The 24117-nt window shown below is 45.2% G+C and overlaps 1 protein-coding gene across 2 annotated transcripts in view; it reads right to left on the minus strand.

Moving 5' to 3' along the window:
• The window catches only part of LNX1 (ligand of numb-protein X 1), a 101485-nt gene that overhangs the window by 64338 nt on the left and 13030 nt on the right, over window positions 1-24117 (minus strand). Inside the window, exon 2 of one of the 2 annotated variants that reach the window (XM_080927626.1) lies at window positions 19740-20216. In XM_080927626.1, coding sequence (XP_080783752.1) covers window positions 19740-20131 — 392 coding nt within the window. In that variant the 5' untranslated portion in view covers window positions 20132-20216. Of the gene's footprint in view, window positions 1-12373; window positions 12470-19739; window positions 20217-24117 lie in introns of those variants that run through there. The other variant, XM_080927627.1, reaches the window with a different exon arrangement.

Genomic DNA, 24117 nt, shown 5'->3' on the forward strand with positions numbered 1-24117 from the left:
AAAACAGATGAAAATTACAGAATCACAACTATGGTATTGAGCGGACTAGTTGTCCTGAGGTTTCTACAACCTGCCAACGTGCCGATACAACCCAAAAGGTGATGACCTTCAAGTGTGACAAAATTTATGGATGATACTCAGGTGGGGAATTCCCCCAAAGACTTGAGAAGGAGGAGGAGGGGGAAAGTGAGCAAACTTGGCTACATTCGGACAAGGAGTGAGCCAGAGAACTTGCTAGAAATAGATATGACAGGGCTGGGGGAAATTGAAAGCAGTGCCATTTAGAAATGAGAGTGCTAGCTATGAGCTCCCACCCAGCAGGTACCAGACGGATGAGATGGAAGACAGCTTCAGCATCATTTACGACTGTCCAAATCAATGTTTAGAGCATGTGACCCCAGAGTGATGCTTAGCAAGGAAGGGAAAAGAGCATGCTCCTCTCATCTCCTGGGAGACTGATCCAGCAAAGTGAAAACAAGAACAAGTCGGGGGCCAACACTCTGGACCAGCTGGTGTCAGCTCCCTTTGCACCGATTGCTTTTTCTCATTATTCATGGGAATGTGGGATGCAGGAGTCATCATTGTCTTTATAGATGTGGACTTATGAATCTAATTATCTAGAAAGCCCAACTGTGTGTCCATTCATCTTGACATTAGATATTATTTTTGATCCCCCCTGTTCTTTCTTTTAGAATCTGCTCAAATATTCCTTTTGTTCCCAAGGTCTTCTTGAGGAAAGGGCTTTCTTTTTCCAATGTTCTGTATGCTTGTTCTTTATTCCTGAGTAGTCCTCAGAGTCCAGATACACGCCTGATGGTTCACAAGTATTTGATAATACTTATTATTAAATTGTCCTCTTTTTAGGAGTGGGTGGTTCCTTTTTACTAAGTACAAACTCTTTATTTATCTGTAAAGGGTGGGGGTGGTGCTTAGGTTGGAAAAGAACACTTAGAAAACATTAGCAACAAACAAAACCAGAATTTATGAGTCAAGAAATAGGAAGCATCTTATTGATCTGTTTTCTAGAACATTCCATTACATCCAACTAGCTAAGAAAAACCTACTTTTTAGTTGATAGATGTTCCTTGTCTTTGCTGAATGTCTAGCAGATGTTAAAGAAAACGACCTCAAGAGCTAGAGAGTATGAACGAGAATGATTGGACTCCTCAGTCCAGTGCTGCTGACCTCTCCAGGGAAGAAAGGTTCTAGGGAGACTGTTCCAACAAGCCTCCTGGACAGTGACCAGTTACTTTACATCAAGCATCTGAATGAAGGACTGAGAAAAACAAAAACAAAAAAGCCAACGGAACCACATTCTGGGTATCTTGAGATCGAAGAGGCACCATCTGATTTTAAAGAACACACTGTTCTTCCTAGTCTCCTTCACCTCTCCTCCAGCCCAATTGTAAAGCCCTAAATACTGTTACTCAAGGTTCTAAAGCAGATGGTGAGTGTCTAGAGTCAGCATCTCTCCCTGAGTTCAGCATCCTTTCATGATGTTTAGAGGGATTCTGGTTCCCTGATGAGCGGAACCCAAGAAGGTCAAGGAGGATCTGCAAGGAAGACCCTCGACTCGGAAGATACCAACATTGATGTGCTTTTCTAACGTGTGTGTGTGTGTGTGTGTGTGTGTGTGTGTGTGTTTCAGGGAGTGAAATAAAGGAGTTGGCTTATAAGGTAGTGGAGGTAGAGACATGAACAGCTGGTACAGAAGGAAGATGCTCACGTGTAGACATCGAGGTGTGTGTCGAGTGTCACTGCATGTTACTGCATTGTGACTGCTGGATCCTCACAACTCTCCGCAGTACAACAATCATCACAGATCACAGGAGTCGGGGTCACTGTCCAGGGACATGCACCTAAAACATGGCAGAGCCTAGGTTGCCTAGCTTCAGTTTATGTGAGTGCGCATCTAGAATGCTACACAAAGTTAGCATCAAGGTTTGTGCCACAGGGAAGGTAGACCTCTCTCCTGCTGGTGGTGATCAGATACTTAACATTTAAAAAATATTTATTTATTTATTTGTGTGTGCGTAGACCTCAGATGTCATTCCTCAGGAGCCATTTTCCTTGAATTTTCAGACAGGGACTCTCGCTGGGACCTGAAACTCATCACGTAGGCTAAACTGGCTGTCCACAAAAGTCCCAGGGGTCCTTCGGTCTCTGCCTTCCCAGAACCAGTTTATAGAAATAAATGCAAGGATGCTCAGCTTCTCACGTGGATGCTGGGGCTTGAACTAAGCCTCACATCTACTCACCTCAAAAAAAAAAAAATGGTGCCGATATCTTCTGAGAGTGAGGAACTATTCCAACACGTGTTCAATAGAGGTTGATCCTCACTAATCTATCATCAGTGAGCTCATAAAACCAAAAATATTTGTGGCTGACCACTTCATGGAAATGTTTGAGGATGGGAAAAGAGCCTCTCATTTTCAAGTCTGGTTGAAGTCTTTTGCTAGTTAAGAATCAAGAATCCCAGCATATAGAGGTGTTGGCTGTTCGCAACGCTCATGAACGGCACTCCCTGCCCTGGATGCCTGGTGTAAACTTTGTGTACTTAGCAAACTTTGTGAACCCCCAAGGCAGGAAAGTGGCCGGGCCCCTCCCCCAGACTTCCCTGTCATAAAGACATCTTCAGACTGTCACCAAAGTTATCTCCAGCCCCCCAATAGGAAGGACCCTTCCCAGATTATGCTAATTTTAGGCGAAAAGTCTAAATAGGAAAACCTACCAACCCCTGAGTTTCCCCAGGTCCAGGACTTGAAATCCCACCAATCCTCACTTTGAAAACCTTGGCTCTAGAAAGCCTCCCCCCTCCCCACACTGAGAAGGGCCTTTGTGTTCTACCCAGAGAACATCCATCCAGAAAGCTCCACATCACAGCCCATTGAATTATAGGCCTAGAGTAACTTGAAGACACATGCTAGCCATGCTACTGTCATGGCAACCAGGGGAGATTTGGAGGGGGGATCAACTGCTGGAGTTCCTACAGGGTTCCTTGTGGCTTCTTTCTAAACCTCAGGACACCTCACCGCTTTGCTGTGGAAAGTCCTCCGCCCTTGCTTCATAGGTCAGCTGAGGCTGCTACTGTTCATAGCACACTCGAAGGGCTGCAGATGACCAAGTCCTTCACTTCTACTCTGAGTCTGGACCCCAGGGGCCAAGCACTACCGCGATGAGACCCGAGGCTCAATAATCTGCTAAGGGTTACATGGCTGTTAGGGGCCCAGTCAGTGTGGGAATTCAGGTCTAAGTGGCTTCAGAGGCCACACTTTCTTCTCTGCCTTTGATTAGTGCATAGTAATTATATTAAAAATGAGTTTCACTAGGACATTTTCATACACATCCATAATATATTCGAATCAGAATTACCATCCCATTAGCTATGCTTTCTTGTTCTCCTCTAAGACCTGCTAACCTTCTTCCAAAGCAGCCATTTCTTCTTTCATGTCTATATTTGTGTGTGTGTGTGTGTGTGTGTGTGTGTGTGTGTGTGTGAGTTTCATCGAGGTTGTTTATAAGAGCAGAAATGACAGTTTGTTCTCAGGACATAGGTACCTTAGCAGTGTACACTGCCAAAGACACCCCAAAGAACAACAAACTGCAGCTCATAGCTTGCTGTGGAGCTTTGTGTGTGAGCCTATGAATCCTGTAAAGACTTTGAAATGCAGCTTTAACATCACTTTAACAGGCCACCAAATAGCCCTGGGTTGTATTTGTACAAAATTGAACAGGGAATTCTCATGATGCCATTTTCAGAGCATGCCCAGGAAGTCAGACTCAAGTTTCTCATAGGTCATGTGTGTCACACCTGTGGTGTTATGTTACCCAAAGCTGTAAGCCAAGAAATGCTAACAACTCATTTTATTGCTCCCAAGGTTTATGTCATACAATAACAAATGCATTGTATGCAGCAAAATGTGATGACTTATTCAGGGTCACATAGCCTGCTACTGAGAGGACTGAGTCATTTGGGCAAACTATGATGCCTCAGTTTCTCCATTTAGAAAACCAAGTTGTTGAATTACCTCCAAGACTCCCTGGAGGCTCTAAATAGTTACAGTGTTGGGCCGCAGGTGTCACTAGACTCCAGCAGACAAGGAAATGTGCTGGCTTGAGTCACTGTCTTTAATTGAGGAAGGGGCAGATGGATGGGGATGAGGAAGCAGATGCTGCAGTGTCAAGGTAACCAGAAGGGAGCTGAATAGCTGAGGAGTGACTCTTAAGGAGGAAGGGAGTAGGTGTGGTCCAGGATCCATGGCAGAAGCTGAGGGCCAGGCAAGCTGACAAACAGCTCAGGCGTCTCTAAGATGTCACCCTGTCTCAGCTGCATAAGTCACACCTCTCTAGTAAAGCAGAGAAGGAGGGGCCATGCCAACAATTCCTCATCTCTGATCTCTGTTTACCCATGCTCAATGGGGCCAAGGCCGAGTTCCAAATTTCACCAAATCAAAGACTTGGTCAATTGTGAAATGTGCTATTATTTTACAAACCATCAAGAAAAGCAGGGCTGCCTTTCTTTGTATATTTCAGGGATATTAAGATGTTTTAGGGTTGTATGTTTTAGGTTTCAAAATCCACAACATAAGGGCTTCCTCTGTACTAGGCACTGTATTAAATACTTCATGTTTTATTCAGTGCTCACCACAACCTGTGAGGTAGGTGTTGTTACCTTCCTTTTTTGTGAGAAAAGCTGAGGAAGGCTGAGTAACTTTTGCCCCAAATTTCCCCGAGTATTTCTGGTACCCATTCATCAAGCCGTCTCACCTGCCTCTTCTCATTAGGACCGATTGGTTATGATGTCCCGGTGATGAACAGACTCTCCCTGTCTTGAAGTATAGCTTCTTCCTTTCTCGATGTTTGGGTAGAATTACTTAGTGAAGCGAGAGGCTTGGGAAGGGTGCCCAGGCCCTGAGGAAAATGAGCGAGTGAAACAGGAGAAATGGGCCTGAAGGGACCACCAAGCCTGCTTCTCTGGAAGGACGCAGGAGAGTAAGAAAGCCAGCGTCAGGAGGAGAGTTTCCTATGCGGAGAGCAGGATTACCAGGAGACTGGCCATGGCTCAGGGTCCCTGGTACTGGGCTTAGCTGTCTTATGACGTCCTTGCTTACTTAAATACATTTGAGTCTCAGCACACCTGGCTCTGGCTGAGCCATTTTGAATGTCTTGGAGGCAGTATGGACCAGGAAGGACTCCAGGGGAGAGGGGCCACAGGGCATGCAGGAGAAAGACAGTCCTCCTTTCTACAAAAAGGGACAATGACTAAGAAAAGGGATGTGTTCTGCTTTAGTCTGGAAGTTTTAGTTGGCCTGCAAAACCGAGCCATTTCCTGCCTGCTCCTTCCAAGGCCCACCCCGGATTGTCAGGGAGAAATTGTCCTCTGTTAACTTGAGAATGTTGTGTTCTTCTGCCAAGGAGGCCAGAGAAGTTCCTTCTCAAGCAGCAGTCACCAGAGTGTGAGTGAAACTGGGAACAGGGTGAGGCTGCACAGAAAGTCTAGCAACTTCTTCAGCCTGGGAAGAAGTTTTGTCCGTGTTCAATAATGTATTTATTAATGTAGTAGATGTGCAAAACTTATAGATTCATATACTAGGATGATATATGTACAGATTATCTATGTTACTATATATACATATATATGTGTGTGTGATAGTATATACGGAAATATATGCATATGTCCATGAAGCTATATATAGCTCTGTATAGAGATAACTGTATATGTCAGGCATATAAACATATTATTTACTGATATGAACTCATGACTTAAAAATTAGAAAACTATGATCCTGGGGAAAAGGTACTTCTGCCTTTGTGCTCTTTAAGGTGTCTTTAAATGTCTTGGGTGACTTTCTTACCAACAAATCGAACTCAGATAAAATGGCAGGTAGATTCACAAGGACTTCAGCATGCAATACTTTGGGTCTTTCCTTAAGATTTTCTCTGCTTGGATGGCAACTTAACAATCTATATTAATCTAGCAGTTTACTTTGTCAAAGTTATGTTTCTCTAAATTCACTTTAACAACACTTTTTCCATCTGTGTATCGTGAGAGAGGAGAAGAGGGGGAGGAGGAGAGGGGGAGGAGGAGAGGGGGAGGAGGAGAGGGGGAGGAGGAGAGGGGTAAGGGGGGAGGAGGAGGGGGGAGGAGGAGGGGGGAGGAGGAGAGGGGAAGGAGGAGAGAGAGAGGAGGAGAGGGGGAGGAGGAGAGGGGGAGGAGAAGAGGGGGAGGAGGAGGGGGGAGGAGGAGAGGGGGAGGAGGAGAGGGGGAGGAGGAGAGGAGGAGGAGGAGGAAGAGTGAAAGACAAATAGGCACCAAGTTGCAAACAAACTGCATAAATAGGATGCAAAGGTAGAGAAAACTGGAATCACCTGGTTATTTGATTGTTCGGGAATCAGAGGTATTTGTCTGGTGTTTACTATCAGTCCTGTGGACACATTTCTTCACAATTGGCCCTTTCTTGGGAGTGGTTGCACATGGCCACACCCAAGGACTGGGGGGAGGTGAGGTAGAAGCGTGAGTCCAAGGCCAGCCTGGGCTCTACAGTGATTGCCTCTCTTAAAAAATAAAACCAGCAACAACCAAAAAAGAGTACAAAACAAAACAAAAGCCATCTTTTAAAGATGAAATGCTGAAGTGTTTACAGATTAAAAATTATAATCATGTCTAAGATTTGCTGCCAATAATTCAAGGGCCTATAGATGAAAGAGATCTGACCACGGATGAGAAGACGGATATGAGAGACCTAGAAGTTCTTTATTCTCTTCTGTTCGTTTGTTGTCCAAAATTTTCCACCATAGCAAGTTAAAATGAAGATAAAATAAAAAATGAAGCAACAGCCAACCGAGAGAACCATTGAAGATACCCCAGCTTTGCCTGACACAGCCATGTGACTAAAAAATGAGCGTAGCTGACCAAGCCTCGAGAGACTCCTGAAACTGCTGGTTGGGGTGGAGTAGAGGGTTTTCAAGAAGAGCATTTTATACCAGACGGGGAAGAGCTAGGAGACAGAATTACTTCAGTATTCACAATAGGGAACTTGTGGATTACCAAGGAGAAAAAAATACATAAGTAAAACCATGGAACAAGGTTGCCGTGCTCTGTGGACATCAAAGAAGCAGTACAAAGAAGTCTTCCCTGAGCTTAGTGTAAACGGACTAGAAACATGCAGCTTCCATTTCTGTCCAAATCTGTAAGTCTGAAGCTTAAGAATAAATGGGGAAAGCAGATGTGGAAGGCTGGGCACGGGGTGCAGTGGAAGAACCACTTGCCTAATGTGGGAGGCCTTGGTTTCCTCCCTCAGTACACCCCCATGACAGAAATGCTTCGAAGACATTCACTGAACCCCAACAAACTCTCCTCAAAACTGATCTTTACCCTGTTGGAATATGATAGCCCCACCTCAGACCCTATTTTATCTCTAAACTTTATCTCCTTCCATCTGGGTCCTATCAAAACTTGACCTCAGCTACTCAAAACATGGCAAGAAATATCCAGATAACTTTTTCCCCCTCCCCTTTCAAGATCAGCAGGAAAGAAACAAATTCTTTGAGGTTCAGTTTGGACAACATTTGCTGGCAAATCCATAGAGTTAGCCCAGTTAGTGTGAACTTCAAATGTGTTGGGGGCCATTAACACAGCGGCAATGAGAAAGAAATGAATGCTGAATTTATTTCTCGGTGTACCCCCTCTTCCTCCTCCACCCACGGTAGAATCCAACTGCATTGATCTAGGCACACCCCAGTGGATCTCTATTCACACGAAGCTCCAAAGAGGATGCTTCCCTGCTTTCTATATCAACAGCTGATGTCAGCAAGGGAGAAAAAAGAAACACAGTGATTACTGTTGTAAGACCTTGACCCAGAAAAGGCAAAGCCAGTAGCTAGACCACCTGGTGAGTGACAGACAAAACTAAGGCAAGCAGTCTTCTCAATTCCAAGCCCAGAATGCCCAGCTGCATTTTACTGACAGCTCTTTGGCCCATGAACCCCATAGCAATGTCTCTGGTGCAAAAGTCAGTGTGACTCATTAGAGGTGTGCTTTGGCAGATTGCCTTGAGAAAAATCTTCTGGGGAGCTGGTGGGTGTTTAGTGTCCTTGCTCCTAAGATACTTGGTGGGCGAGCTGCGTCCCTGTGCCCTTGACTTCTGGACTGGGCCCAGTTTTCAAGGATACACACAGCGTTCCCACCTCATGCTGCTCTCAGCACTTTCTCCAGGAGGCCTTGCCCCTCCACAACCCTAAATGATTAGAGCAGCAGATTTAGAATAACTTAACTCCTCTAGCACACAGTTCTGGCGGGTCAGTCCATACTCATGTAAAACAGCTATCTCACAGGGGCCAGGGACTAGAGCATAACTTCTCTCTCCAGATCCTGGAAATGGCTATGTTGAATAGTGACTCCACTTACAAATCAAAAATATTTATCTGACTCCAAGGTAGAGCGGGATGGTGCTCTTTGGCTAACGTGCTTTGAGAGGGAACTTTGAAGGCAGAAGAAGCCTTTCGCTTTCCAGTACATTCTCCAAGCGTCAATGCTTGTCTCTGGAGTTTTGGCTAAACTGGAGAATTGTTATGAATGCTTCAGTAGGTGAGCAGGTGATGTTCAGAGTGTGCTCTGGAACACCCGACAGGACCGCTTAGCTTGGGTTATGGTGAGCAACTTACAACTTGGTTATAAAGTTTTATCACAGTGTGTCTTAAGAAAGATGGCCCAAGATCGGAAACCACCCCATTCAGTTGCAGTCCTTGGGTTTCAGTGTTTCAGAAGGTGGGCGGGCAGACCTTCAGTGGCATCCCTCAGCCACTACTTGGTGAGTAGAACTCTAGTCCTCAGTGACGCCCAGAGAGGAGGTCACAGACATGAAAAACATAGATGTGGCTCCCATCAGAAAAGTCAGGAGATGGTGGCTCCCAGCCAGAACAAAGGGTTCTTTAATGACTGCCCCAGAATGACCTAGGAAAACTTGTACCCTACAGAAATAAAAATGGTGGCTCACATGCGTTGTCTGGATAACTCAGGGAGGAAAACAGTGCCTCCACCCCCAAAAGGGTAAATCTTACTAGGGTTGAGTTAAAGCAGAGGGTCACAAACTTTAAAATGCACCCTGGGGTCCTGAGAACCCACCTGCTCAGGCCCTTGTGTGTATACCAGTCTCTGCATGCCCCCTCTCCACAGGCTGCAGAGAAGGAGACCCAAGGGACACTCTTAATAGTGAGGTCCCTGCCTGTGCTCTCTTTGGGGTCTAAGAAGGTCAGAAAGGCAAGATTTTCACCTAGTACTGTTGTGCGTACGGTAGTAGGTTTGTGGTACCAGGGGCAGAGTTCGAACTCTGTACACACAAGTGTTCCCTCACAACCATATGTCTCCTGCCCTCAGTACTCGGTGTGACAGTGCATACTCTGGAGTACCCTAGAGTCCCTGCCTCCAGTAACAGATTGGCACCCAGTATTTTTTAGGATTTTTCTGCTGGGTTCTCTCTCCCGTAAGCAAAGGCCAGAGTGACAGTGGTGGTGCTTCAAGAAGGACCAGCTGCCAGTCAGAAACTCCCGGCCCTTGGGATCAGACTTAACAGGCTGAGTAATTTGAGTAATTTGCTGGGTGGGACATAGTGCTGTTGCTTGGGATTAAATGAGTTTTAAATTAAATTTGAGCACCATTAGGTAATAGAGCCTAGATGAAAGAGAAGGGAAGCCAGCAAACTACCATGGTTGCATCTCTGAGGTCCGGGTGCCCATGGTAGCGAGGAGATAAAAGTTCTTCATCTCAAGGATGCACAGCCGCACCTGCTGCCCCTGCTCTGGGTATTAAACGCCGAGTGCTCCCATTATGGCTTGGAATTAAATTGTCAAAGTTTTATAATAACCAGGGTGTGATTATAGCCACTTGCCATTTTGCTCTCTGGGCCCTGATTGCGCCTAATTCCTACCTATACTTCAAGGTCCAGCTCACACCCCAACCAGAAGTGAACAATTGCTACCTCCTCAGTAACTGGGACCTTCTAATAAGTTCTGGCCAGAATGCCTTTAGAAATGCTATCCCAGCTATTCCGTAGCATCACACTTTCTGGAGGGCTTCAGAGTGACCTACTATATCCACTCGGATAATTTGAGAGACTTTGCCTCAGGGTTCGTATACTTAAAGGAAAAATATTTTTACACTAAAATCAAAAGCTTTCCTTTTAATGAAATTGCTCAGACTGAGAGTAGCTAGACGGAGGGGCTCTTCTGTAGCATCTAAAGTAGGCCAAATGATAGCACCCAAAGATAATTCCACTCTGAATTGCGAACTTGACCTTATTTAGATAAAATGCCTTATGACTGAAACTAAACTAGGCTAAGGGTCTTAAGATGTGGCCATGTCGACTATCCAGCTGGGTATAAGCATGGTAGCAATATCTTTATGAAAGGAGGGGGGCTAGGATGCTACGCTGCAGCTTCCTAGCATGTGAAAGGTCCTAGGTGTGGTACCCAGTACTGCAAGAATTATTTTTTTTAAAGGAGGAGGGATGGAGAAGGAAGAGGGAAAGAGCCACAAACAGAATTGGAAATGATACAGAAGAGAAGGTCTCATGCAGACAAAGAAACTAGAGTTGCAAAGCTGAGCGAAAAGGATGCTAGCAGACACTGAGGACTACGGGGAAGGACTTCCCCTGCAGCTTGACAGTGGGTGTGGACTGACCTCCTGATCTCAAGTATGTGGACTCCAAAGCAGTGGAAAAAACAAGAACCTGGATCCCCATATTGTGGGAAACTAATGCAGTGACTGGCAGGGATGCAGGTAGGTGGAGTGGACAGAGGATGGACGTGTCCCTGGATCCCAGAGACTCCAACCTCAGCCGCCATCAGGAGGGGGAGGGGCGCCCTACCACTCTACAGTTTCATGAAAGGCGTTTGCAATGTCATAATCTCTCCTGTAGCCCTCACAGCTGAAGATAGAGCCACACACTTTCTCTTTGAGTCTCTGGCCTCAGGTGGACTAGTGTTAAGTAACTGGTGGTCACCGCACTCCTGGAACGCAGCACCTATAAAATGGCTTTCCCTCAAGTGTCGCCTTACTCTATCTGTCAAACATTTACTGAGTAGATGCTGCCTTTGACAGACAGATTAGTCCACATAAGCACAAAAGTGGCTGACTGGCTCCACACGTCAGTGGGTGGTACCGATCTTAGGCAAGCTTTTCTAACCAGAGCTCCAGGAACCCTGTTTAGATTCCTTCTTCTCCATCCTGGCCCTGGTAGAACACACCCTGACATCCCAGCACTTAGGGAACTGAGGCAGGAGAATGAGAGTTCTGGGGAAGCCTGTTCTACACTGAAAAATCCCATCCCTGAAAAAGAAAAAAAAAAAAAAAAAAAAAAAAAAAAAAAAAAAAAAAACCAACAACAATCATTCTTGCTGTAGTTTTCTGTCTGGTTACCAAGGAGGAATTTTGTAAATACTGTAAACTGAGCAGCATGTGTCTGGTGGAAGCCAGCCACACTAGTCTGCAGTCCTTTCTACAAAGGAGCCAGAAAAATACTTAAAGTTATGGGCCTAAGTCATTTCCTCTCATAAAACAGATCCTACTTGTGTAGGAAAGTATATTTATATTTTAGAAGTACACTGTGAAGTATCTGAGGGTGAAATTTTATGACAGCTACAATTTACCCGAGACTATTTTAAAGATATACATGCACATGCATATGTGTTCATCTTTATATGTGTCTGTATGTGTATATTTGCACGTATTTTTGAATACAGGGTCCTGCTATGAAGTTGTATATCCTTAGATGGCCTGGAGCTTGCTGAAATATTAGTCTGCAGATTGGCATGATGGGGGTCCAGGCACAAGTGGCATAGTTCTTTATTTTCTATAGGTCTGAAAATTATCAAAAATAAAACTTCCACCTTTGAATGCGTAAGATCAGCTTTCTCTCTTACTGCACCTTCTTCCTGTATCATCCCTGATGGCAATAGAGTCATTAGGAATCCCTTATACCAAACCCATGTCTGCTTGTAGGCTCTGGTCGTAATTGCTCTCTTAGTTCTTTTTATGGAAAGAGGAAGAAATCACATCTATCAAGAAAAGGATAAGCATGCGCGCACTCGCACACAGAAACACACACACACACACACACACACACCCAAGCAGCTTTAGCACAGAAGCAGGGGGGATGCATGTTGAAGAAGCAATACACCCATTAAAATGATGTTTTCTATTAAATCACAAAGCACTAAGCCTGCTGCTTCATGCATATGCACTATATGTAGAATTTTTGCCAGAAACAAAACAAACAAACCAGCTGGAGAAGTGACTCAGAAACTACCTCCATCCATTCAACACACACACACACACACACACACACACAGTTGTGGGCACAGAGAGGGGACTCACAGTTCCGAGTATAGGAAGTGCAGGTTGCCCACATTGTCAATGTAGTTAGCTGGACTCAGCCAGGGCAGGACCAGCAGCAGCAGCGCCTTCATTTTCCGAGCAGTCTGCTGCCTTCCTCCTGACCACTTCCTGCCAGCCCAGTGTAGCCTGTTTAAGCAAATCTGTTCATTTCCCCACAATCCGAAGGTAACAATGCATCTGACTTAGAGCCTGTAGATGAAGGCATACTATAAATCATGAGCCTGAAAGAGGATTAGCTCCCGGCATCTCTGATAAAGTGATGGGAGACCGGAGAGACCCACCACGGTTGGCAAGAGGGCTTAGGCTGAAGGCAGCAGGCTGATGCCTGGGAGAGAGCCCCTCCTGCAGGATTCGGACTGGCTCTTGGGAAGCAGCTGGTACATTTACATCACTGGCTAGGATTGAAGCCGTGTTGGAAGAGGGCACGGGCATGGTACATTTCAACTCCAGTCCACACGGGTGAACGCGTGAATAATCAAAAGCCACACTGCAGCCTGCTGCAGAGAGATGCTCAAAATAGCATCTGGGGAGCCAAGCCTGGAGTCTCTCAGTGATGCTGATTCACAGGAGGTGCGGAAAGAGGAACCACCCCTCCTGAGCATAGATGCTTTACCCACTGTCCTGACACAGGCGATGCCTGTGGCCAGTCTTGAAGACAGGCTGTTTGCTTTGAGACTATGAATGAGCCCAAATAGGCAGCAGTGCTGTGTAAATGGGTTCTTGTCTGCGAGAAGAGAGTCACAGGCGCTCTTTCCTGGACTGAGCGCTGGCATTTGTTGCAGTGCCGAAACTTCAGCTACTAAAATGAAGTTAATACACATCTTTGCTTGTGGGGACCTGACCCCATTACTTCTTCCAGCTTAAAGGATAGAAATTACAGGTCCTAGCTCTGATGGCCAAGACACTCCCAAGACTCCATATTCAAGAACTGTGCATGGATCTTGACAACTCAAGGGGCTAAGTGGTCAAAGAAATGGCTCAAAAGGACAGTTAAATTCTGGCTTTTCTCGTAAGGAAGAGAAGCCCAGGAATTTCCTGGAGGGTGGGGCAGGGGAACTGCAGTCAGCTCTGTCCTGTCTGAGAGTTTGACATCAGAATTGGGTATCAAGTCAAGGCAGGCTGAGAGCTCCTAAACAGAGTCAGGTTTGCTTGTGCACTGGACTTGCACAGTCTAGATCAGACGTATGCATGCCTGATAGATCCGGACATACTCCTGGATAATTTTGTTGAGGCCCAAACTTGAATCCTCTGGCAGGGCACCCTGGTATGCAGGGGGCAGAGCTGGTGACCAGCAGTAAAGAGGAAGCTGGAGTTGGTATCAGTTGTTGAGGTGACAAGCTTGGGATTTGAATCCCGTTTCTGTCTCATGCTGGGAGTCACAGTTCCGTTGCTCACCCTCTCTGAACTTCCTCCTCTGTAAGAGACCATTAGCAATAACAGCCTTTTACCTCAGAGTGCTGTTATGGCGGCAGAACAAAGTTTATGCCTCCATCAGTCAGTAGTTATTGATGACTATTAGTAACTGTGGCTTGTTTATCATTGTCCCATGTTTTTCGTCTCTCCTAGACTCAGAAGGATGGTATCCTGCCATCTTTCTCTATGTGTGGGTTTTAGCAAGTTCTGGTACAATCTCTTCTTTGACACGCATGCCGTAGAGCATAAACCCTAACTCACACGCAGCATGCTGGAGCTACCATGACTTTGTAATGATGTGAAGTGCACACGGCAGGGTGTTACTGACAACTCAGCATGTGTTCTTGGAAAAATGAAGGGTGCTCATCCATTTGTCTCTTTGTCTCATCTGATGAATGAATGAGAATTAACATGAAAATGAACGCGTCCTTCCTGGTGTTCATTTGGCTGCCCACCAGATCCTATCTTTATTCTAACAGAGCCCATGTTTACTTGTGGCCATAACTCTTCCACTCTCCTGTAGATGGGTGGCCCTGGATTCAGACCAATAAAGTTTAAGCAAATTTCGCTGGTAGGGAGACATTCCAGAAAGGTCTTTAAAGAAAATGATCTTGGGTCCCTTCCTGCTCAAAACTTCTATGAGATCCTGTGTGAACAGCCATTTTGAGAACACACAGGGACAAGCTTGAGGGCGGACACTAAACTGAAAAACAGAAGGAAGTCTGGACGCCTGATGACATCAGGGTGACATCATCTTACTCTCAGAGACTTTGTGTTCCATGAGAAAAAGAAAACTCCTTATTCCTATACCACTTGGTGTCTTCTTGCTTGCCAGATGTAATCCTAATCAGTGCAACTCAGTGCAACTCCCTTGGGGATCAGATCTCTCACTCGAAATGACCATGCATTGTTCTGCAGCTTCCTTAAGAGTAAACAGCCCTAACCCTAATCCTTGCTCTGGTGCACTGCTGGCTGTCCTCTTTGTCCTGCCAGGCCCCTCAGCTATCCACCATTGCTTCTCATTTTCTTTTCTCTTTGCTAAAAACAGAGACGAGGCAAGGACCCAGTTGGGTTCAGGGTTAGAGTCATGCTAACGCCAGGCATGGTGGTGTATAACTTTAATCTCAGCTCTTGAAGAGCAGAGGCAGGTTGATCTCTGTTGAGTTCAAGGCCAGCCTGACCTACATAAACAAGTACCAGGACAGCCAGAGTTACATGGTGAGACCCTGCCTCAAAAGAACAAAACTCTATAAAGTCACCCTAAGGTGTGCCAGTTGGATGTTTAGCCAACCTGAAATGGTCAAGCAGACAAGTAGATTCAAAAGTGATGTCCTGGGTTCCTTCTCCCTTCAGTGAAATCCCACTTAGACTTCAAACAGCCAGCTAAGCCAGAATTGTACTGAAAACGACAGAAAAGGGCCCCTGATAGAGTCAGGGCCACAGAGGACCCAGGGCAGGTACTCCCAGAAAGACACTCTTTCTGAGAACCTGCAGTCAGGTTGGGCTTGAGCCAGTTAGATTATGTTTTCATTCCAGTCTCTTTCAAAACACTGAACAATGACTTTGTTTTTCTTGCCAGTAGGAGCTTAGGCAGGCTCAGCTCTGTTGTCTTCCACTTTTAAAGAGTAAGAGAAATGGGCTAGGAAGGCAGCTCAGCCACTAAAGGTTAAGGTTCATAACCAAGACACCGGGGTAATGAGAGAGATAGAGGGCGGAGTGCTTATCCTACGAAGCAACTCTGAGTGGGATGTTTCCAGCATCTTTTCTTTATCCTTCAAAGGTTAGTTTCCTCAGAAGCAGAGGAAACTTGTCCCAGATGTATGCTATTATGATTCTTGATAAATGTCACACATGCAGATGAGGTTGTCATATAGTGAAGACATGATAAGTTGACTTAAGTCTTCCTCTGAAGCAAGGCTAGCAAGATGGTGTCTATTCACACACAATGACAGGAGACATGGAGAGAAGCTTGCCAGCCAGGCCCTTTACTGCAGCCCCATGGCATCTCCTGGCATTATACTTTGGTTAGGAAGGCTGTCATCCAGCTCAGCCAGCCCTGTCCCCATAACTGGGATCTCTGAGTGACATCATCTAAAGGCATATAAGAGGGCAGAAATCAAGAGAACCAATCAAATTCCACACACTCCCAATACTCCCAGAGTGCTCTAGTTTGAGGCAAATGTCAGCAATGGGTCAGCAGCTCAAGGCCACAGTTCACCCTGCATGTTTTTCCAAAGCTGTCTCCAGTTCAGGTTCTGAAGGTCACCGTGTGTAGATGGCCAGAATCCTGGAAGACACAGCATCAGCTTACAGATGTTACACAGCTGTACCCCAAATGCAAGTCTGCCATTTATTGAAGATGTGAAATTCGGTGAGACAGACAGAAGTTTTCAAGTACTACTCTCTGACATTATCAGTTTACAACGAACCATATACGTGGTAGATTTAAGAGTTTTTTTTACCACAAACTTGGCGTGTGTAGTGCATGCTAAATACCTTCCCCCATTAATCCACTCCACAATGCATTGACATTTAAAGCACAATGCTATGTACCATAAATATATTATTGGAGACAGAGCATTAGGTACCCATACTAGCTTTGAACTCCCCATAGAGTTAAGAATGACCTTGAATTTGTGACTCTACAGCCTCTATCACTCGAGTGCTGGATAACAGATATGCAGCACTGCCCCAGGTTGATGTGAGGCTGGGGATCACACCCAAGGGTTGTGCACTGTGTTAAGTGCTCTACCAACTGAGCTATACTTCCAGCTCAGCAATTCTTTTTTTTTTTTTAAAGAATTATTTATTTTATGTACATGAGTACACTGTCATCTTCAGACACACCAAGAGGGCATTAGATCCCATTACAGATAGCTGTGAGTCACTATGTGGTTGCTGGGAATTGAACTCAGGACTTCTAACCTTTGAACCATCTCTCAAAGCCGTCAGCAATTCTTAATTAAGAAAAAATATTCTATGTATATCTATTGAAGAAAGTGATGGTGACAATGATCAAAAATGCTAAATTGTTGGGTATGGTGGTACATGCCTGTGGTCCCAGCACCCAGAGGGCAGGAAGATCAAGATTTTAAAGTCATACTCAGTAAGTACAGTATAGAGGTTCAGGCTAACTTCCTCTTTATAAAAATTCATGTTAAAAAATAGAAAAAAAACAAACAAAACAACAACAACAACAAACAAACAAACAAACAAAACCAAAAAACCAAAGTGTTTTCACAAAAGCTCTCCCTAGAGTATCCACAGCACAATGGTCCCACCTGTCAGTTCCACCATGCCCTTGTGGCAAAGAGACACTTGTCTTCTGGTCTCCTGAGTCTTCAAGTTCAACAGATGTCTAAAACAATAGCTCCTAAGTCTTCTTAATATTCCTTTTAAGAGAAAGAAAAGAAGGTCTACTAACCAGTAATAACCAAGGCCTATGAAGTATAAGAAAGCAGGCCCAGGATTCGCTCAGAACTCTTAAGTTTCTGCAGATACTTGGGGCTGGTGGTGGAGCATGTCTGTGCATATATTAAGCACTTGGTGACTAATATGTATTTTGGGAAATGTTGGTGTCAATCCACTTAGGCAGCTCTAGTGTGGAGGGAGAGGTGCAAAGGCAGGTGTTAAGGCTCATGCTTCCTTGAAGTGGGGGTTTCCTCCACAGAGAGCCACAGCTTGAAGAGGTAACTGAATTTCTGTCAGTCGGGGCCCTCCCTCACTGTTCTTTCCCAAGTTTACATCATTACCAACTGTGTGATTGCCAACACTTTCCCCAGCTTCCTTGAGATGTTCTGGTCACGGGGTAGCATGGGCAAGTGGATGAATGAAAGTTCTGCTGGGGCAGCTAAATATGGATTTCTTTCCCTGTAGCCCCATAGGTCAGCCCCAGCTTGCTATCCTCCATCACTGCGGTCATTCTCAAGGAGAAAGCATCTGGAAGCTGAAAAGGGTGAGAAACAAGAGCCTCCCCTACAGCCCCAAAGGAATTCAGCTCAGACACCCCATGATGTTGGTTGGGTGACTCCCAGCTAGATTGGATTTACTGGATTTCTAACCCTTTAGAAAACTCTGAGATGACGAATTTGAGTTACGCAAAGTCAGAATGTGTGTTACAGCAGCAATGGGGAATTAATACATCCCAAATAGAGTGGGGGAGATGAAAATATGGCAGTGGCACATGCCCAGATTTCTGCCAGGACCCTTTCTCTTTAGGTCTCCCATATTGCCTACCCAGCATGCTCCCTGGTCTTGGCATAGTTGGACAGAACCTACCTTACCTTAGACCTTGGGTTAACTTTCCTTTTCACAAAGCCTCTGACACCCGGGCAATATTATAAGCAAAGGTCACCGACATGCTCTTCCCCACCACATCCTGGAAGTGGGTCTCCATGTCTGAAGCCAGCATTTACTGCAAACCTACGCTGGAAACAACTGGATGCACATCTTGAGTCTGCTGTTATGACCAGCATGGCGAATGCATGCTAAGCATTACATGCGCGGGCTCTCGTATGTGAAAAGCTTTCATGTTAAAGAACGTCCTCATGTCTCAGAAGAAAAAGCCACAGATTCATGACCTTTTAAAAAGTTACCTGCACCTGCCTCTTGCCCTGGCCATGACAGAAACCAAGATAAATACAAGCCTGCAGATTTCCTCTTACAACATGACTGTGGTATTATTGTTCACAATTGATTATTCTGAGAAGAACTCCTCACGGGGAAGAGGCCCAGAGCCACCAGCGCAGCCATCCACAAAGAAACGCCCAGGCACACAATACGGAGAAGGGACAAACTGAGAAGCAGGTGGGGGAGTCGGGGGTGCCAGTCACCAGTGGCAGGTAGCACATCTCTTTTCTGCCACCAGTGTGTGCACCTTGGCCAAAAGAGAAACAGAAAGTCACTCAGAGGGCACTCTGGTTGAGTTTATGTCACCTTGACACGGCTACAGTCATCTGAGAAGAAAGAACCTCAGTGGAGAATATTCCTCCATCAGATTGTCAGGAGGCAAGTCTGAGGGACATTTTCTTGATTGATGACTGATGTGGGAGAGCCCACCCTTGTCCTGGATGCTAAAGGAAAAGAAACTGAGCAAGCCAGGAAGCCACGTTCCTCCATGGCCTCTGCTTCAACTCCTGCCTCAGATCTCTGATGACAGACAGTAAATGAGATGTGTAAGCCGAATAAACCATTTTCCCCCAAGTTGTCTTTGGTCATGGTGCTTATCACAGCAACAGGAAGCAAGCAAGGACAAAGGGTGATAGTTTTCTGATTTAAAAACTTAGTTGATTTATTGAAAAAGAAAACTCGCTATTATAGAATCAAACTCTATATGTGATGAACATATGTTATTTAAAAATTTAAAATGAAGTAAATGAATAAATGTAGATCCTACATTAATTAAAGAGAGAGATGGTTTGTTTATGGAAGGATTTCTTTGGGCTCATGGTTTCAGAATTTCTGTCCATCTGTCCATCTGGTGAGGAGGGCAGCCAGGATAAAGAGAGAAGAGAGGGAAACACGAACATAGCACAACCTCTGAGGTATGCCCTGGTAAGGTATTCTCTTCAGTTAGACCCCATCTCTTGAAGCTTCTTTTTCCTTCACAAAGAGCACTGCTGGCTGAGGACCAAGCATTTGAAACACGACCTGGTGGTGATGTTTGATACGTAGACCTAACATTCACACCACCATTTTTCCAACACATAAACACATGCACACAGCCCAGTTTTACTTAGCGATATTTCCTCACACTAGTTCACAGCCATAAACACTCAGACTGTGTTGTACTGGGACAGATCTCTTCACTGGGTCCAGAGAGAAAGTACAGGCATCCTACAGAGTATCAGCGCACTGGGATCAGGTCCTTGCTGCACCCTCGTGGATGTCTTTCTAGCTGGCCCCAGGAAAGGACAAGTAGGGGGGTTCCTACCTTGTCTGGAAATGGTGCTGGAGATCACAGCGCTGCAGCACCTCGGCGCAGTGCTCTGTGAACGGGCAATTGACCAACAGCTTGTTGAGAAGCTTGTTGACCAAGATGCTGGATTTCTTGCAATGCTGAAGAACCACGGGCTTTCGATCCACAGGGCAGAAGTCTTTCTCCACCAGGAAGTTGGTGAGACATACGGTGCAGTAGGTGTGTCCGCACGGAGTGTCCAGAGGGTCCAACAAGGCTTGCAGGCAGATGTGGCATACGAGGTCGTCATCTACATCGTCTGTGTACACGTAGAAGTGGTTTTCCTCTGGGGAGTGGTTTTGGCCACACACCATGCACAGCGGTTCAGGGCTGGGATCTGTATCATCAGCAAGGTCTGGTTGGTTCATGGCTGAGCAGGGGTCAGGAAACCCGGAAAAGCAGTATTTCCTCGGGTGCAGGTCAAGATATTCTGAGAGTCACACACATGCAAACCTACAAAAAAACAGGGCAGCGCATGTTCACACCGTAGCCTGAGGACGGGAGCAGAGCTTCTACGAGCGAGGCTGAGCTGGGACTGAGACGGCCTGGCCTGGGTATCTTCTCTAAAATGCTCAGGCTTTGTCTCACTGTACCTCGGTTTCCTATTATAGGAATAATGTGGATTGACAATAGCCCCGTCTTAATGGGTTAATAATCACCTGGGGCCTGCCTACTGGTAAAATGTGTAGGTCACGCACAAGAGATAACATTTGTTAAGAAAATTGAATCTGATGAATCTTCATTACCTTTCTCATCTGCCTGGTTATCACTAGTGAAGTGGGCACTGACTTCAAACCTACCATTACTGTGCCTAGATGCCTTTAACCAGTAAACGGTGGAGTAACCATAGCCCACCTTCTCGGGCTGACATGAGGAATAAGTAGATTTGTTGAAGATGTTTGATTTTCACAAGGCATGCACTAAGTATGGATTAATTACTATCTACGTGTGCTTTGGAATTTATTTTGTCTTTGGTCTATCTCTGTTGGCCTAGAAACTGGAGCTTCAGTTCCTACTAGAGGATCTTTCTGCATTGTCATTACAGTAGACTTTGTTGACAATTATATAATTTGTTTGATTCAATTATATATTGATATTTTCCCCCAGAAAAATACCATGACAATATGTCTTTTCCTTTGATACAGAAAGAGTTTCCAGAGAATGGGATTTTTCCAATGTTTGAATTTATTCCTTGGAAGTCTCTTAGACAATCCAACTCTCAATTATACTCTAAGCCAGGCTGTCAGCTGACAGGAAGACCTCAAAGACTTATGTAAAGAATGCGATTTTAGGGAGCCCTCAGTCCTGAGAGGGGGTGGTCATTCACATGACTTGGCAGACACCATGTAACCATTGTCTACCGGGACTCTGCCACCGTTTATACCAAGGTGCATTTAACCTCCTGTCCTTTCTTCTTCCCTCCCTCCCCTTCCTTCTCTCAATCCCCCCTCCCCTCTCATCCCTCCCTTCCCCTCCGACACAACTCTTTTTTTCTTTTCAAAAATAAGTAAGGACTGTCTGCAGGGACATGAAGACACGTGAAGTAGCCAGAAGGTGTGTGCGTGTGGAAGGAAGAAGCCTGTCACGCACTGAGCCTCATCCTTCTTTTCCAAACATTTTGAGCTTGTTTGTCTAAACACAGCTTTATCTCAGGAAAATAAGTGACTTCCAACTTGCATCAAGATGGCTTAACTGTTTACATTTCTGAATTCAGCTAAGACCACCTAAAATGTCAAAGCCTATTTACCCCTCTCTCCATGAGACCACAGAACGCAGACGGGAGTGGGGTGGAGTTACCATAAGTCAGGAGTGCAAGGGAGCCTCAGAGCTGCTATTTGTCCCTGGGGCTCTGAGAAGGCACCGGAAGTTCACAGGAAACACTTCCAGGGAGACCGGAAATCATTAAAAATAAATGTGGGAATGGAAATGGGCCACCCAAAAAGTTGTCTGTCTTACTGTAAAGGAGAAAGGTGCAGAAGGGTAAAGAGAGGTCTTTGGAGATTCTTCTAGAGTTGGGTCATACACTCCCATGTGCTCTGGTCTAGCCTTTTGTCATTCTGCTGTAAGGAGAGACTGTAACAGAGAACTAGGCAGCAGCTGCAGGCACCAGTGAAAAGTAACTGTTTAAAAGTAACCAGTGAAAAGTAACTGTTCGCTTTGAGGGCTGTTCCTTTCTCAGCACCTCGGTGCAAACCTGATGGGTGGTTTGTAAAGTGTGTTACCAGAGGAGCCTCTCTCAGGACCTTCTGAGGGAAGGAAAGTGGGAGAAGACAAGGAGAAGCCCTATGTCCCTTGCTGTGGTCTGAGAAGTTTCTCCCAAAGGCCCATGTGTTACAGACTTGGTCCCCAGGGTGTGCTATTGGGAGGAGAGAGTGTAGAGCCTTTGAGAAGTGGGGCATAGGGCTGGTCATGGAGTCATTGGGATGTGCCTTTAATATTTTATTATTATTATAAAGGATGACATAAGGGTGTTTCAAGCACATATATGATACACTTTGAACATAGTCCACTGCCCACCCCCACTGCTCTCTTCCTCTTTGCCCTTCTTCCTTCCCATGAATCCCCTTTGTGCCTCATTTCTTCTATAAGGTTCCTCGATCATGGTCTGCACAGCAATAGACAGACACAGCTGAGGTCTTTTGTAATTGCAACCTGAAGCTGAGTAAATGTATGACCCTGTCCCCCATGCCTTTCACTGGTGGATCATGTTCTTTATAACACTCTGTACCAGTCCTACCTAACAAAGAAACAGAAACCAACCTCAAAACAAAAAACCCCACAGGTCACAGACTAGATAAAATCCCACTCACAAATAGATTTCTACAATTCTGTGTTAATAAAGAGGAGATGTATTTGTTTTGTTTATGTGTTTTCCTCTGTGTGTATGTATCTGTGTGTCAGTATGTATGTGTATGTATATATTAGTATGTGTGTTCGTGTGTGTGTGTGTGTGTGTGTGTGTGTATGTGTGTGTGTGTGTGTCAGAGTCTCACCATAAGTGAGACCAGGCTGGCCTCAAATTCAGAGATCTGCCAGTTTCTGCTTCCTAACTGCTGGGATTAAAGGAGTTCAGCACCACACCAATCCAAGATGGATGTTTTTATAACTTTGTTTCTAAACGTGTTCCTTAGCATTTCCCATGTGCTGAGGACATTATTGCATTGTGTCACTTTATCCTCTCAAGGCCTCAGGACATTTTGTTTTGTTTTTAACTGAACAGATCAGGAAACTGGAGCATAGCACCTAAGTGACTGGCCAGTTACACCCAAAAGGAAGCTAAGCAGACTGAGCTGCCAGACTCTCCTCCTCCTAACCTTTCCACCCTCTATCTCCCAGTCTGTCTCCAGTATGAAATGGTCAGAACTCCAATAATGTAACTACGTCAACATAAAAGACCTAGGAAATCAGAAGAGGCTAAATCTCTTTAGGTCTCACTGTAAGTGGAGATGTCAAAGCTCTGAAGAGACAGAGTCTTTGTCTCTAAGGAGAATGGCAGTACCCCAGGGAATTACCCCGATAAGGGTAGCAAGCATAACAGGGTTCAGCTCACACTCTAATGCCCCCTGCCCTTTACCTCCCCACTTTGTTCCCTCTCCCAACTTTGCTTCCAACCTCTCTTCCCTTTCTTCCAGTCCCACTCCCTTTCCCTCCCTCTCAGAGCAATGGATCCGCTGGCTCTTGGCCAGATGGTAAACCAACTTCTTAATGTAATGTCAATGTAAACACCACTTATATTTTTTGTATGAATTTACTTTAGACTAAATAAAGTCTACATAAATAAAAACCGGGCCATGAGAGATTGGCTGAACAAGCAGTTTGGGCTCTACAGCAAGGAATTAGGTAGATTTCAGAAAATAAGTTTTTTTCCCCTTTTACCTGGCAGTTCTTTTTGTGTTTCTATCTTGTGAACATATTACACATATCATCTTGCTATAATATAGAACACATCCTGCTTTTAGACATACATGAACCTGGCTATTGGGGTGAGACCACAGAATCATTTAATCTAACAGAGAAACATGTTTCTTCCCTAAAAAGTAGAGTCCAAGGCTGACATGGGTGGAGAATGTTTGTTTAAATCTGCTCAGTATGGTAGGTCTGTCCTTCTGGCCCTGGCTGAGGAGGGCCAGGAGATGCAATATGTGCCTTTCATACAGTTTAGAATGACAAAACAGAAAGCAGAAGTCTTGGTTGGAGTTCTTAGTCTCCCACACTGAGCAACAATCTCTCCCCTTTTCTTTTCACTTAGAGGACAAATGTGCCTTTCAGATGTTGACACAACCTAGAATCAACTGGGAAGAGAGTCCCCATGAGGGATTGATTTTCTCCTTTGGGTCAGCCTTGGAGCATGTCT

The sequence above is a fragment of the Micromys minutus genome, assembly GCF_963924665.1.
Source record: "Micromys minutus genome assembly, chromosome: 1".
Lineage (NCBI taxonomy): Eukaryota > Metazoa > Chordata > Mammalia > Rodentia > Muridae > Micromys > Micromys minutus.